The 16,836-nt window shown below is 38.9% G+C and overlaps 1 protein-coding gene across 2 annotated transcripts in view; it reads right to left on the bottom strand.

Moving 5' to 3' along the window:
- The window catches only part of LOC134571557 (leucine-rich repeat-containing protein 3-like), a 60,699-nt gene that overhangs the window by 11,267 nt on the left and 32,596 nt on the right, over positions 1-16,836 (bottom strand). Inside the window, exon 3 of one of the 2 annotated variants that reach the window (XM_063429908.1) lies at positions 4,155-4,311. The exons of the other annotated variant lie outside the window; for it this stretch is intronic. Within the exon in view, the coding sequence (XP_063285978.1) occupies positions 4,215-4,311 (97 nt within the window). The 3' untranslated portion in view covers positions 4,155-4,214. The remainder of the gene's footprint in view (positions 1-4,154; positions 4,312-16,836) is intronic. 2 annotated transcript variants of the gene reach the window in all.

The raw sequence follows: 16,836 nt of genomic DNA, 5'->3' as shown, positions 1-16,836 counted from the left end.
AAATACTTCTAGGGGTCTGTACAGCATGACCTAGCCTGACTTTATTACATTCACTCCATTCACAGCTATTACTTACTCATGTGTATTGACTACTGCTAACCAGTTAGCTTCGCTTAAACATTACCATAGTACTTAATGCCTGAACTAACTAGTTACTTCATTGTAATTTCTCTTGTATACTTCACTTGTTTAAACCTCACTAACACTTTAAAAATGTGCACGGTTCTTCATGCCACACAATTGTCTCTAAATGTATGTTGAATCTCTGGCAACAGCTGTTCTGGCATTGCCGGCTTAAATGTACCATGTATAATCTATGCACAAACAAAAATAAAGAATTAAAAAAAAACACAGCATCACCCTCTACTATAAAATAGGCCCCCCTCTATACTAAATCCCAGCCCCCCTCTATACTAATCCCAGTCCCCTACCCCTACTAAATCCCAGGATGCCCCTCTACTAAACCCTGGCCCTTGTTTTAAAAAAACAAAAACAATATTAGTCAACAAACAGATTCCACTCACATTGCCGCTGCCCGTATGTGACTCCGGAATCCATCTTCTGGTATACCCCCAATGGTGCCATCCGCACCTTGTGCCAAAGCGGATCCTCACGCTACTCCTTGAAACCCTGAAGGTGGAGCATGTTGATGTCACGTCTGAATGTGATGTGGCATTGCGTGCCTCCGTGCACCTACAGGTGCGGCCATTGCAACACTGACCAACACACACTCACTTTCAGACACACAAACTCACTAACAGACACTCACTGACAGACCCACACACTCACTCTTTGACAGACACACTCACTTGTTGACAGACACACGCTCACGCTCACTCACTGACAGACACACTCTCTGACACACACACACACTCACTGACAGACACATGCACTCAGACAGAAGCACACACACATTCTTGCACACACTCACATCATTTAATTTATGGTTCCCTACCTTTGGGAGCTGGTGTAGGGCCTCTCCCTGAGGTCTCCCTTCCTGCTCCTCACTGCTCACTCACGTGCATAGTCTAGTGATGCCGGGTCCCGGAATGACTTCATATTCTGGCACCCGGCATCACTCCAGAGGACGCACGCGAGGAGCAGAAAGACTGAGCTCTCTCGCTGCCGCCGCTCTCCTCCCGGGAAGGGTACATTTTAGCAGAGTAGGTACCTGCAATGTGGGGAGAGCAGGTGCCTACTCTGCTTTAGTAAGCACGTCATACTCGCTAGCAAAAATATTAATTGTGGGCGAGTTTGACATGCTTGTTGTAAACCAACCCATAGCTGGGAAGCCATGTCACACCCAAAGCTTGTGGCCCTTGAATCATAATCAATACAATGCTCAGTCCTGCTTGGCTGTGTTTTCAAGATAACCCTTAACCCCTTAAGGACACATGACATGTGTGACATGTCATGATTCCCTTTTATTCCAGAAGTTTGGTCCTTAAGGGGTTAAAGGGATACTATAGTCACCAAAACAACTTTAGCCTAATTAAGCAGTTTTGGTGTATAGATCATGCCCCTGCAGTCTCACTGCTCAATTCTCTGCCATTTAGGAGTTAAATCACTTTGTTTATGAACCCTAGCCACACCTTCCTGCATGTGACTTGCACAGCCTTCCTAAACACTTCCTGTAAAGAGTCATCTACAGTTTATCCTTCCTTTATTGCAAGTTCTGTTTAATTTAGATGTTCTTATCCCTTGCTATGTTAATAGTTTGCTAGACACCACAAGAGCCTCTTGTATGTGATTAAAGTTCAATTTACAGAGAAAGAGATACAATTGTTAAAGGTAAATTACATCTGATTGAAAGTGAAACCAGTTTTTTTCATGCAGGCTCTGTCAATCAGAGCCAGGGGAGGTGTGGCAATGGCTGCATAAACAGTGATCTAACTCCTAAATGGCAGAGAATTGAGCAGTGAAACTGGAGAAGCATGATCTACACACAAAAACGGCTTCATTGAGCTAAAGTTGTGTAGGTGACTATAGTGTTCCTTTAGGTTACCTGAGCTCATTTTCAATGGTGGTAAAGAACGATTATTGTTTCCTTGCAAGTTAATGTGAGAAACTGTATAATTCCTTTAGGACTAATGTTCTCAATGATCGGGTTTATTATTATGTTCCTTAAAGGGTACCTGTCATGGGTTGATATACTTTCCATAATTCGAATCCAGTTCCAATTTCATCTCTACATTGTGCTAGTGAAATCGCGAGCTAATGTATTAATTTGTGTAAAAATTGCCACTAAATTCATGCTCTCCCTCTGTTATGGCAGACAGACCATTGGCATAGACTCTATGCCAATGGCCAGCTTCATTTTTTCACTGTGCATGCGCCCCATGTGTGCCATCGCTATAACCACATCAGCGTCATCAGGGGGGGCAATGCCCGGTCTGGGAAGCCATCAGAGGCTCCACAAAGAGAGGCAGGACAGAGAAGAGGATTCATGCCTACGAATGTTGGTTAATGTCGGTGCTGGAACCATTAGGGAGGAGATGAGTATCCTGAAAACCCTATGAAGCTCCATTGAAGGTCACTGAATTTTTTTTTTTTAATTTTGGTTGGCACACAGCAAAAGGATTTAGTTTAATTAAAGTTTAAAATAAAGTAACAAGTTCACTTTAATTTTAAAATCTTATCACAATTCGCATATCACTCAATCAGTAAATAAAGTGGCCATATCACCTAAAAGTAGATCTTACAGGATATCAAATGATTTGACTGTAGCCATGCTACATACCTACTTCCAATATACATCCCTGGTAAAAGCGTTGCCTATAAATAGACCTATAGCTTTTTGTTAAAGATGAAATGTTTGACATCTGGCAATTTTTATTCACTGAGATCTTTAAAAGCTCTATGTGTCGGTTACATCTGCAGTTAGTACTTGTAAGAAAGACCCCTTTGTTGCTACGTTGAGCAGCTTCTGTATGGAATCCTGTGGTTGAAAGCAATTCATAAAAAAAAAAAAATCTAGCCAGATGCTGTTTAAACAAACTCATTACGAGTAGCAACACAGTTGTCGTCCCTGCTTTTTCATGTCTGTGATGTAAAATCCATCCATCAGCAACCAATGTGGGTTAACTCTGACATCCACTATTTTTTTTTCTTTATAACAAAGTAAGAACAATTGATATCATGAATTCAGAGATGAATCCATTAAATGATGTTTAAACCAAATGACAGTAGCCAAATACAACAGTATTTTTTTACTCTATCTAAAGAGGATATACCGTTTTGATTTTTTAAATTAGATTCAGTAACATATCTAAGCTCATTGCTTTGTTGATTTTTTTCTTTCCCTGAATATATTATAAAAAACAATATATACATATATATATAAAATAAACCTAGACAACTGAAAAGAATTTCAAACATAATAAAAAAAAAAACAATTTAAAAGAACAACAAAATGTATGTGAAATTTTGTTGAAATCTTTTTTATTTTTTTTTCTTACTTACTGAGTGGTAAATATAAACTAATGCAATATACAATTTCCAATAGCCAATACCACGCACTAATAGCGAAATCATAGCACCCTAATTATGTTTATCCAGTACCCCTCCTTGAGTTTGTAAGGTGTTTAATAACGCATAAGCATAGACAGATGCATCATGCAGTCGGATGTGTTTTAACTGTTTGGTGCCAAGCACTATGCAATGAATCAGTTAAATGTGAGCAAAACATGAACAGCATGGAAAATAATAGCAACTATTTATTAAAGTGACACCAATAACTAAATAAAAAATTGATGCACGTTTCTGAGCAATATTTGTATTTTTTGTTTATGCATGTGGATTTGAGACATTTACAATGTTAGTGCAGTTTTTATACAGCAGACTAGCAAAATCAGGTTGTATTTCCCCTTTTCGCATTACGTAAAACAGATGTTTATGGTTATTTTGTATTTTGTTGTGCTTCTATAGGCTTCACTCATCTATTTGTGTCAGTGTTAATCAACAGCTAGTGTAATATAAAACTGACGCAAAAAAATGTGTTTTCTCACTGTTGGTGTAGAGATGCAATTGATGCAATAAACATAAAATTAAACAATAGCAGAGGGAATTCCTGTCCAAGGATCTAGCAATCTCAGTTTAACAGACACAGGCAGCTGCATTCTGATGCTATATATGCTTAGAGGCGTTAAACTCACCATGTGGCTATTATTCCGTAGTTAATTCTCCTCTTTCTTTTCCGCTGTGAAAAAGTGATGTCAGATTCCTGGGTTAAAAAGATGAAGCTCAGCCAGCATCACACTTAACAGTCCTGTTGTCTCCTGGCTGTCTTGAAGTTTCTGTGCGAAGGGACTCCTAGTCAGAGAACAGCGTTAGATGGAAGGCTCGCAGGAGCAGCTCCCAACTGGTCAACACTTGTTGCTATTTTCAGATCTTACAGAAACCATTCTCTTTTGCTTGTAACATCAGTGAAAACACAGACCAATCAGGCTTCCCAGGGGCTGTAACTGGATCATCTCTCCCCAGTCAGTGGAATTCTGGCTAAAAAGATTTTTTCCTTTTTAAAGGCAACTAACCATGCGTGAAAAGAAAATGCAAAAGCCACCCAATAAATATTAATTAAAAAAAAACATTATAACATATATTTATTCTGAGATTTGGAGGACTTCTTAGGAAGTGGTGGCATAGTATATGTACTATAAAATAGAAGGAGGTATTCTATTCTTTTATTATAACAACGCTGTAATAATATCAGTTATAATAACGTAATTATTAATAACATTAAAGGTATGATATTGTTGGTGAGAGGAGAGAACTTTCAGAAAAAGTTATGCTACAGTTCTGAGTACATGGCAACTTTTTACACAATGGCAGTACTGGCAAAAAGAGACAATGCCCTAGCTGTTCTAGAACAACAATTCTTATGTTTGCCGGTAAGGCTAGAGTTGTGTACACCAGATTGACTGACTTTCTCAAATCCAACTCTCTGCTTGACCCCCTTCAGTCTGGATTCCGCGCTGGTCACTCTGTCGAAATGGCTGTGACCAAAGTATCCACGATTTAATTGCTGCTAAATCTCGCAGCCATTACTCTATCCTAATTCTCTTTGATCTTTCTGCTGCCTTTGACACTGTTGATCATCAACAGCTTCTTCACATTCTCCCTGTAATTTTGGTCTACGGGATACTGCTCTCTCCTGGTGCTCCTCCTACCTCTCCCAGCGCTCTTTCAGTGTTTCTTTCTCTGACTCTGCCTCTTCCCTCCAACCACTCTCTGTCGGCGTCCCCCAAGGTTCTGTCCTTGGTCCTCTAATTAATTTCTATGCAGATGACATGCAAATCTACCTGTCCTCTCCTGATCTCTCTCCGCCCATCTTGACTCGTGTCTCTGACTGCCTCTCTGCGATTTCCAACTTGATGGCTGCTCACTTCCTTTAACTCAACCTGTCCAAAACAGAATTACTGGTCTTTCCTCCCTCGAGTGTTGCTACTCCCATGTATATCTCCCTCCAAGTCAACTGCGCTACCATCACCTCTGCCTCGCAGGCTTGCTGACTGGGTGTTCTTTTGACTCCAGCCTCTCCTTCACCCCTCATGTCCAATCAATTGCCAAATTCTGTCGCTTCCATCTCCAAAACATAGCGTGCATCCGCCCCTATTTAACGGCGGATGCGGCTAAGGTGCTGGTCCATGCTGTTGTTCTCTCTCTCCTTGACTACTGCAATCCCCTTCTCTGTGGTCTTATGTGTTCCCAGATTGCACCTCTGCAATCTATAATGAATGCGGCGGCGAGGCTCATTTTCCTGTCTGCTCGCACCTCCCATGCAATGGATTCCAGTTAGATATAGGGCTCAAATTCTGGTGCTTGCTTGCAAGTCCCAACATAATGCTGCTCCAACCTACCAATCCTCCTTAATACACAAGTATGTCCCGTCGAGGTCCCTACGCTCTGCCAAAGACCTATGTCTATCCTCTGTCCATACTCCCACCTCTGTTGCTCACCACCAAGATTTCTCCAGGGCTGCAATGAAAACTCACTTCTTTAAGAAAGCATATCAATTAAACTGTTAGCAGGTTTTTATCCCCCACTCCCCATGACTCCTGCAACTCCTGCAACTGTCAGAAATTACCTACTAAGCCCTCAGTGAATAATTTTCTAACAACCTACTTCGTACCCCTACTTTTACCCTTTGTGTCACTATTCCCCACTCCCTCTAGAATGTAAGCTCATTGAGCAGGGCCCTCCACCCCTCTGTTCCTGTACGTCCAGTTGTCTGGTCACAATTACATGTCTGTTAGTCCACCCATTGTACAATGCTACGGAATCTGATGGCGCTATATAAATAATAAAATAATAATAATAATTAGACTTGTAGTTCCGCAACAGATGAAGTCTTGCCATCAGTATATCAAAGATATCTGTATGCATATCTCAACAATTTGTACCATGTGTTGACTATAAGCTGGTAAGAAATGGAAATGCATACTCGACTATACATTACATAATGTTGTAAAGCACTACTACTACTACTACTATTACTAATACTAATATTAATATGTGCAGACTTACATCTAGGAAACAAAGAAATCCCTTTATATGTACAGTGCAGAGGAGAATGGAGGACTAATAAGCAAGGCTGGTTTCCTAATAGACAGAGTAGGCATCTGCATACAGGTACCTAACCACTAGGGGGGTTCAAGTTTTCAGCACTTATAACTTGCCTCTATTAGCTTAAAGGGACACTACAGTCATTAAAACAACTGAATGTATATTCAGACGAACTTCGTGAAATTCAGACATTCGGAAGTTCAAATTGCCGAATTGCCGAACCGAAGTTCCGAATTGCCGAAGTGCTTCAGATTTCTGAAAAATGGCAAAACAAGTGGTAAGGGTTAGGGGTTAGGGTCCAAATTACCTTAGTTCTGAATTGCAAAGTGCCGAACCGAATGCCATTGGTCCGAATTGCTGAAGCAGACACATTTTTTACTTACCCGAATTTCCAAACCAAATTTTTTGCCCATGCACATCCCTACTTCATGGACCTGAAAGAGGAGCATAAAAAGGACGCCAAGAAAGAGGAGAAAGAAAAGTGTAAGAGGTATCTGAAGATACCTAAGTCGTTCGGGAAGTGGCTGCAGTCTTTTTGCATACTCACCATTTTTCTCAGAGAAAAATCACTGGTCTGTGTTCATAGCTGTTCTCTTATCTGGATGGAGTATGGGAGATGTACTGCACGCATGGCGGATTGGGATGGTGGAAATATGATGAGCAGTTCCGGCAGAGGCTTTCTGCAAACCCAGGGATGAGGTGGGACCAGATGGACCTGCCTTTGTGGATGAAAAAAATGATGGTGCAGAAGTCACCTCCCTTTCAGTCGGCAGCCAGTGCTGGGAGTAGTCCTCGTCGTCGGACACACTCAAAATAGGTTTTTAATGGCTCCTTAATGAGGGCCAGTGCAAGTAGGGTACCAGGTGTCAGTTTAAGCATGAATGCTCCAGCGGCGGGTGCACTCACTGCCTCAGTTGCTTTAGGTGCTTTTAGGTTCCTCATATGCTTTAAGCGGGGTAAGGCTCAGGGCCTCGATCTGGTAGGGCTCCTTCTGCTGTCACGGGGCTCAAAGCAAATGAGGCTAGACTTGATGTTACCATGGCTAAGCCATTACGGTAACAGGGCTGACGTGGAGTTGTTTTGATCGGGTTTTGAGAATGTTTTCTTTATCCTGTTCCAAGATTGGGGGAGATTTGGGGAGTGGGAGCGTAACTTGAGATGATTTTTTTACTTCGTAGAGGTGGTTCGGGACAAGTTGGGCAAGAAAATGCAGCAGGGTACGATGGTGGGTCCATTTGTGGAACCTCCCTTGCCTAATTTGTGTGTGTCTCCTCTGGGGGTTGTCCCTAAGAAGGAACCTGGAAAATGAGTTGGGTGTATGTATTTAGCAGTCTGTATTTGTATTCAGCTGTGTGTGTGTGTGTGTGTGTGTGTGTGTGTATTTAGAATTCTGTGTATGTGCATTCACCAGTCTGTGTTGTTTTCAGCACTCTGTGTTGTAGTCAGAACTCTGTGTGTGTGTATTAAAAATGGGTGCATATGTACAGCACTGTGTGTGAGTGCATTCACCAGTCTTTGTGAGTGCATTCACCAGTCTGTGTGAGTGCACTCACACACAGTGCTGAACATATACACCCATTTTTTAATACAGACACAGAGACTTCTGAATACAACACAGACTGCTGAATACATATACATAAATCACACATACACACAGACACATACGGATAACACATATGCATACACACATCAAATACACACACAGATAACACATACACACACAGACATATACACACAAAGATCACAATTTACAGCTTTTTAGCCACCTCCTGCTTCCATACCTTTTTTGGTGCAGGGAGGTGGCTTCCCTGGGTTCAAGTGGCATCTGGTTGGGTGTGATGGGGCTTGGGTCCAGACTCTCCCTTCTCTCAGGTCCTCCCCTCTCTTGCTCTCCTGTGCAGCTCATTAGTACACTGGGAGGAAGTGCATTATACTAATTTCCTCCCAGTACCGCGGCTCCACACAGACCAGGTGGTCAGTTGCGCTGTTAAATGGCTGCGGCGCCTGGTCAAAGATGGCCATCAGGTGGCCACAAGTGAATAGAGTAAGATTTGAAAAATAAATTATAGAAATTGTTTAGTAGAATCAAAAAATATAATGTTACATTTTAAAAGGACACTCCAGGCACCAGAAGCACTGTAAATTAAAGGACCACGCACACTCAATGAAGTAGTCTGGGTGCCAGGTCCCCCGGTTTTAACCCTTCAGATGTAAACATAGCAGTTTCAGAGAAACTGCTATGTTTACATTGCAGGGTTAATCCAGCCTCTAGTGGCTGTCTTCCTGACAGCTGCTAGAGGCGCTTCTGAGAAATGCCTTCCTATGGGCGATTTTAATGCACGCGGCTCGGGCCACGCATGCGCATTCCGCTCCACTCGGGAGCTGACGTCGGAGTGGGAGGAGAGGTCACCAGCGCCGAGGGAGCCTGGCGCTGCATAAAAGTAAGTAGCTGAAGGGGTTTTAACCCCTCCAGCCCAGCGGGAGGGGGGCACTGAGTGTGGGGGGGACCTAAAAGGTTATATAGTGTCAGGAAAACAAGTTTGTTTTCCTGGCACTATAGTGATCCTTTAAAGTACTTGTTTTGCCACATCTAGTGGCTGGCGCTCAGACAGCCACTCAAGGGACATCCTGGGTGAAGTCCTATAAAGACTGTAGAACCGACGTTTGGTATCTCCAAGCTTTGCATGGAGATGTTTAACACTGCCTGAGGAAATGCATTGAGTTGCTGAACTTTCCCCAAAGAGGTACATTGATTCAATGCATGTCTAGGAGGAGATGCTGATTGGCACAGCATGGTCATTTTCTGCACAATAGCCTCCAAATGCTTTCCTATGGGTAAGTATTGGATTAGCTGAGGCTATCAAGATTGATGAGCTCAGCCATGGATGCAGAGCCGAGTGGGGCTAGCCACCATTAAACCGGAATGGAGAATAAGAAAAAGTAAATAAAATCACCTTTTTACTGCACAGTAGGGGTCCGCTCACATAGGCAAAAGCACTAGTTATGTGTGGTGGGTGGTAGGACTGTTATGATGATAGAAGTTAACCAGGAAGATGGTAGAGGTGCATTTATAGTGATTTCTGGAGTTCCTGGAGGCTAGGAGAAAGCCTAATATAGCCTGATAGAGCTTTCAATACACTGTATATAGCCTTCTTAATCAGGAAGTCCAGCCATAAATTCATTCATTCGTAAGTCCACTGAAAGAAGGATCTAGGATTGAGGTTCCTACTCAACATCAATCTCAATTCACAGTAAAATATCCATCTACCTCCTTACAATTTTATATACTTATTACAAATTAATATTTCAGAATTAAAAACACATTTAAATGCCAAATATTCACTACTATATCCCACAAACCCCAATTTAGGAATACACAATGCCATAAAAACTAAAGTAAAAAAAAAGAAGAACTAAAATCAATCTAAAATGTTAAAAAGATCAATATAAATATTGAATCCTATAGGCTTTAAAGTGCCCACCTGTATAGCATTTTCATCTCTTGCTGTCCTTACTGATTCCACCTATTCAATTTTATTTTATATTCCCTCTGTAGTACTGTAAAGTGCTGAGGAATACTTTGGCGCTATATACAGTATCTACCAAAATATATTTTCTTATATCTTTCCATGTGACAACACTGAAGAAGTGACACTCTGCCACAATGTAAAGCAGTAAGTGTACAGCCTGTATAACAGTGTAAATTTTCTGTCCCCTCAAAATAACACAACACACAGCCATTAATGTCTAAACCGTTGGCAACAAAACTGAGTACACCCCTAAGTGGAAATGTCCAAATTGGGCCCAAAGTGTCAATTTTTCATGTTGCCACCATTACTTTCCAGCACTGCCTTAACCCTCATGGGCATGGAGTGCACAGGTTGCCACTGGAGTCCTCTTCCACTCCTCCATGACAACATCACGGAGCCTGTGGATGTTAGAGACCTTGTGCTCCCCCGCTTGAGGATGCCCCACAGATGCTCAATAGGATTTAGGTCTGGAGACATGCTTGGCCAGTTCATCACCTTTATCTTCAGCTTCTTTAGCAAGGCAGTGGTCATCTTGGAGGTGTGTTCGGGGTCGTTATCATATTGGAATACTGCCCTACGGCCCACTCTGTGAAGGATCATGGTCTGCTTCAGTATGTCACAGTACATGTTGACATGGTTCATTCATGGTTCCCTCAATGAACTGTAGCTCCTCAGTGCCGGCAGCACTCATGCAGGCCCAGACCATGACACCACCACCATGCTTGACACCATGTGAACCAAATAAGTTTATCTTGGTCTTATCAGACCACAGGACATGATTCCAGTAATCCATGTCCTTATGGATATAGACAAAAAAATGGGATACAGCTGAATAACTAGAAAAAAAAGAATATAAAACACATAGTGAAGTACATTAACAATAATTGGATTTAACCCACAAAGATTGCACTCACGAGATGGTGTAGGGTAATGCGCCTTTAAGCCCACACTGGGCTAAAATGGTATTTGCCTTCCACGGATAGGTTGCTCTGTCTTTCACAGGAAATGGAAGAATGCCAGTTGAAGTATAAAAAGTATTTTTCTTTATTCAAAAGGCAATAAATAGCCTTGAAAGATTCAATCAGTAAAATTATTAAAAATAACTGCAATCTAACGCGTTTCGTCCAAACAACTTGGACTTCATCAGAGAAAATTCTGCAGTTTTAACAATCACATAAAATACAAAGCATGCATAATCCCACCCCCAACAGAGTCCCTTAAATACAACCAGTCCGTGTGTTGATTGGAGAATTCTCTCCTGGAACCACTTCTCCCATTAGGGTATATTGCCTCCAGATGGCTCTTGTTTTATAATTCCGCGGCAAAAAGGCATAGCCGTTTTTCATCCGTCTAGCTTATCAAGATTTGCGTTCCAAATGTCCGTTTCCGGTTGCGTTCCAAGCGCATACTTCCGGTTGCGGACGGCGACGTACGTCATGACGTCAGCGTTGCGTTCCAAATGCGGCATATACGTTCCAAGCGTGGAACAGCCACTTGAACAGTTAAATAACTGAAAAAAATCTCAAAGTAATCGCAATCAGTGATCAGACTTTCAAATTCAAAATAAAAACTCATAAATAACAAAGAGATACATCATCATCCAATAGAGCTGTAGGACTTTCATCTTCTGCCAATTGCTATAGTATAAATATATACATAGGCTCCAAAAATTATAATGAGAAAAATTATATATGTGTACAATAAAAAATATATATATAAATAAAATGAACTAGAAATGAACCAAAAATAAATGAATAAAATTAAATAAAAATAAAATAAAAATAAATAAACTGTTAAATAAAAATAATAATAAATATGAAAATAAATATAAATAAATATAAATATAAAAAAATGAAAAAAATGAAAAAATGACAAAAATGAAAAAAATGAAAAAAATGAAAAAAATGAAAAAAATGAAAACAAAAAAATGAAAATAATAAATAATCAATGATAAATAATGAAAAATAATAAAAAAATGTAATAATAATAAAAAATAAATAAAAATTAAAAAATAAAATAAAATATAAAAAATAAAAAATAAAATATAAAAAATAAAAAAAAAATAAAAAATAAAAAAAAAAAAATAAAATATAAAAAATAAAAATTAAAAATTAAAAAAAAAAAAAAAAAAAAAAAAAAAAAAAAAATAAAAAATAAAAAATAAAAAATAATAAAAAATAAAAAATAAAAATAATAATAATGAAAAATAATAAAATATCAATCTAAAAAGAAAAAACTTTTTATGTGGCAGAAGGTGGAAATCCCCCCTAAGTTCCAAGGACATCATACAAATCCATGTCAAATCATACAAATCCATGTCCTTAGTCTGCTTGTCTTCAGCAAACTGTTTGCGGGCGTTCTTGTGCATCATCTTTAGAAGAGGCTTCCTTCTGGGATGACAGCCATGCAGACCAATTTGATGCAGTGTATGGCGTATAGTCTGAGCACTGACAGGCCCTTCAACCTCTGCAGCAACGCTGGCAGCACTCATAAGTCTATTTCCCAAACACAACCTCTGGATATGACGGTGAGCACGTGCACTCAACTTCTTTGGTCGACCATGGCAAGGCCTGTTCTAAGTGGAACCTGTCCTGTGAAACCGCTGTTTCTTGCCCACCGTGCTGCAGCTCAGTTTCAGGGTGTTGGCAATCTTCATATAGCCAAGGTCATCTTTATGTAGAGCAACAATTCTTTTTTTTTAGATTCTCAGAGAGTTCTTTGCAATGAGGTGACATGTTGAACATCCAGTGACCAGTATGAGAAAGTGGGAGAGCGATAACACCAAATTTAACTCTTCCATTGATTTTTTAAAATGTTAATGCCTATAGCATGTTCAATTTTACCTTCTGTTTTACACTCATTGTTATTTTCTTTTTATTTTATATTATTATTATATTTTAATGCACTTATTCTATTTTACATATATGATTTATGTGTTGTTGTAAATTCTGAAATGTAATTTTATTTTATATTTAATTTAATTTTTTATGTGAATTACACTTTTATTATTTGCTTCAGACTGTATCAGCTAGATTTGTCATTATATTAAGTATATTTTAAAACTTTTATTGGTATTTACAAAGATGCTCTTAGATTCAGTTATAACCATGTACTCAATTTTTTGTGTTATTTTGGTCCTTTTTTACGCTGTTATTTTTCCCTAAATTATACTTATTATTTGTATCTAATATTGTCTATGCATAGACAATATTATTATTATTATTGTTATTAATATTAATAGAAGTTGTTTCTGTTTCATATCTCAATGTTTTATTTTTATTTTATGTCTTTAGAGGGAGCTATTGCTCCTTTTATTTCTTTTAGTACGTGTTATTCCAGTTTTTTGCCAGTAGAGTGAGCTACTGTCCCTTTTATCTTTGTTATAAAAATTACCTGTTCACCATTTTTGGGATCTCTAGCTTATTCAGGCAGATGCCATTTTGTTGGAGCCAAAAAAAAAAGAAAAAAAAAAAAATATGTATATATATATATATATATATATATATATATATATATTTAAATTGGTCATGTGACTATGATGTCACAAAACTGTTATTTTCAAAATCCTAACCCTATTTAAACAGCTCAGGTCCCATTTACTCAAAACACTTTTGATAAAGCCTATCCAAGGAGAAACGTGTTAAATGTATTGTTTATAATATTTTATTGCTATTTTATTTTATTATATATTGTTTTACTTTTATTATTTTTTTAATATTAAAGTACTCTTTTAATTGGACCGAACTATGCTGCTGTTGGATTGTTTGGAGCTATATCCCTGGTAGGGATTATACCACCCAAGCGCTTTGGATTGAGCAAACTGGATCTTGAATTTAGAATGTGAGTAGGTTTGACTTATTTATTTCTACTTACACTCCCTTTTACAGTGTACACTATTGTGGTTCTGTTTACCTCCACATATACACGGACGGAAGAATTTATATTTACACCTGTATCCTTGAGTGGGGATCATACCACTTCAAGTGCTATCAGAGGAGCCAGGTTTTACGACTCCATTGGACATGAGTGTACATTTTATAGTTCTTACCTACCCTTGCTTCATAGCTCTACATACTTCACCATATACGATTTGTATTTGTTTATTTTTTATGAGGATACCCCCAACCACACATATAATTTGAAGAATTACTTCTGCGCTTGATCCATAGGCGGGGATTATTCCGCCCAGGCGCATACGCTGGAGCTGTATTGAAGCTCCAAGAAAGTGTGAGTGCACATCTTTTATTTTACCTATTATCACTACAGTTTTAAATACTACACTATTATTTCTTCTTTGGTTCTCTCCACATATACCTTATCAAGGATTACTGAAGCGCTGCACCTACCCCCCTGTTTTTATCCAGTTTTCTGATCAGAAAAGAGAGACTCTGTATTGCTGTTCAAGCTGCTTTTGGACTATTATCCTTTTGCTTCCGCGCTGAATTTATTTTTGTGTGATTGTGGACCAAATTTAACACACCTGCTTCCCATTCACACCTGAGACCTTGTGACACTAACGAGTCACATGACACCGGGGAGGGAAGATGGCTAATTGTGCCCAATTAGGACATTTCCACTTAGGGGTGTACTCACTTTTGTTGCCAACGGTTTAGACATTAATGGCTGTGTGTTGTGTTATTTTGAGGGGACAGCAAATTTACACTGTTATACAGGCTGTACACTTACTACTTTACATTGTAGCAGAGTGTCATTTCTTCGCTGTTGTCACATGAAAAGATATAATAAAATATTTGCAAAAATGTGAGGGGCGTACTAACTTTTGTGAGATACTGTAAATGATAATAATAACATCCTTTACAGCTATACCGCTAACTTGAAAAAACTCCAGTGGGGAAGCGAAACACATTGTGTGGTGACATTAAAATACCTGATTGCCGTGAATGTGGGTGGAGCAACAATGAGCAGGATACTGAATAGAGACAATATGATAGTTTTGGCCACATTTTCTATGGACACATTTTAATATGCAAGTGAGCAGTTGTAGAATAATGGTGTATTTCATTGTTAATATCCGGTTTCGCCAGTACCATGGCCAGTACTTTATTAAGAGGCATTTACTAGATGCACCGCAAACCAGAGTCTAATCCTCTTAGTGCCTATAAGTGTGAGTGGTGTTGTACCACTCCAATCTTGTAAGTTTATCTAATTAGGGAGTTGAGATTCTAAACATTTGCTACAATATTACACTTTTCATGTATTCTTTATATTTTATATTTATATATAGTTTGTTAAATTAAAGAAATAGAGTGGATAACTCCATATAAGTAGAATCCCTTTAGCACACAATTTTTTTATTAATTTATACTTGTGTGATGCTGATGGGATGTGGTATCACTCCAACATCAGTACAGAACTTGTGAGAGAGGTAGTTGCCTTGAATGTCTATAAAATGAGAGCACAGGGTGTCCAGCATCCCACTAGACCAGGGGTAGGCAACCTTTTGCACTCCAAATGTTTCAGCCATAAAGCTGATAAAGCATCAAACATCTGGAGTATGAAGGCTGTCTTCACTCCATCTCGTCCCCTGCAAGAAGAGAGAGGCTTGGGGACCTCACGAGATAAATAAATACATTGTAAAAATGCACATTATGTGTATGAGTATATGCCTATATATGCGTGTATTTCTGTATGTATGTCTGCATAAATAAATGCCTGTTAGACTTGTGTTTGGTGGAAAAGATATATACAGCCAAATAATTCTTCCAGAAACTGAAATATTGGTCAGGATGTCCAATGGTTGTTCATGTCACGATTCAACCAAATATCATTGATGGAAAATATTTGGGAAAACATTTGGACAGACCGAAAAAGGCCCGAACATGGGCCAGTCAGTGTACTGTAAAATATATACAAAATACACATTTTATGGTACACTGATAGGTGCATTTTCCAACCATTTGGTTCACAAATAAAATGAGACAAAGTACCCAGAGGAGATCCTTTATTCCTTCTATTGTTTAAGTTTCATTTGATTTTTGAATAAAATCAACATTTAGTGCCCTTGCCATCAATCATCTTTTTTTCCCCATGAATCATCTTTTTTTTTCTACGGCCACAACTCCATATACTAAATCAAACAAACATGCCATGTACAAGGTACGTAATTCAGCTGAAAAGCCAATCGGACCAAATTCGGACGAATCTGAATGCGTAAGTATAATGTGTGTATAGATGTTCATTATTGTATATATGTATGCCTCTATATATGTTAAGGCCTTGGCCTGTAGTTATGAGAGGAGGATTGGATTCCCTATAAAAGGGCTCCCAATCCTCCCTCACCTTACCGTTGATGGTCTGGCCAGTCACTGAGGATTACTTCCGGTTCAGTCCGCCATTTTCTTGTTCCTGTTTCATAGGCATAACGCCCCTATCGGTAACATAGGATATTACAGCATTAAGTTATGGTTTTGGATTAGAATTTCATATATGATTTTCTGGAATTTTTTGTTGTTAATTGTTCTGATGTTATGTCCCACAGGTTTTCGGTTCTGATTTACGTATATACGGAGCATTACACCTTTTGAATTACTGACAATTGTGTCAAGAATACTAATTGATTCTTAGGTGGGTTGGAGATTTAATTGACTGTTTCCTATGTTATTGGCTGGGATACATGTTGACATTTTTTAGGTATATATATCATTTACTTTACTGGTCTCACTGGAATCTTCAGACCCACATACCCATCATCATCTTTTTCTGCTTACTATAATCTTTTTTT

The sequence above is a fragment of the Pelobates fuscus genome, chromosome 8 (assembly GCF_036172605.1).
Source record: "Pelobates fuscus isolate aPelFus1 chromosome 8, aPelFus1.pri, whole genome shotgun sequence".
NCBI classification, from domain to species: Eukaryota; Metazoa; Chordata; class Amphibia; order Anura; family Pelobatidae; genus Pelobates; species Pelobates fuscus.
Note: the sequence above shows the minus strand (reverse complement) of the source record. Positions and strands in the feature narration are given on the sequence as shown.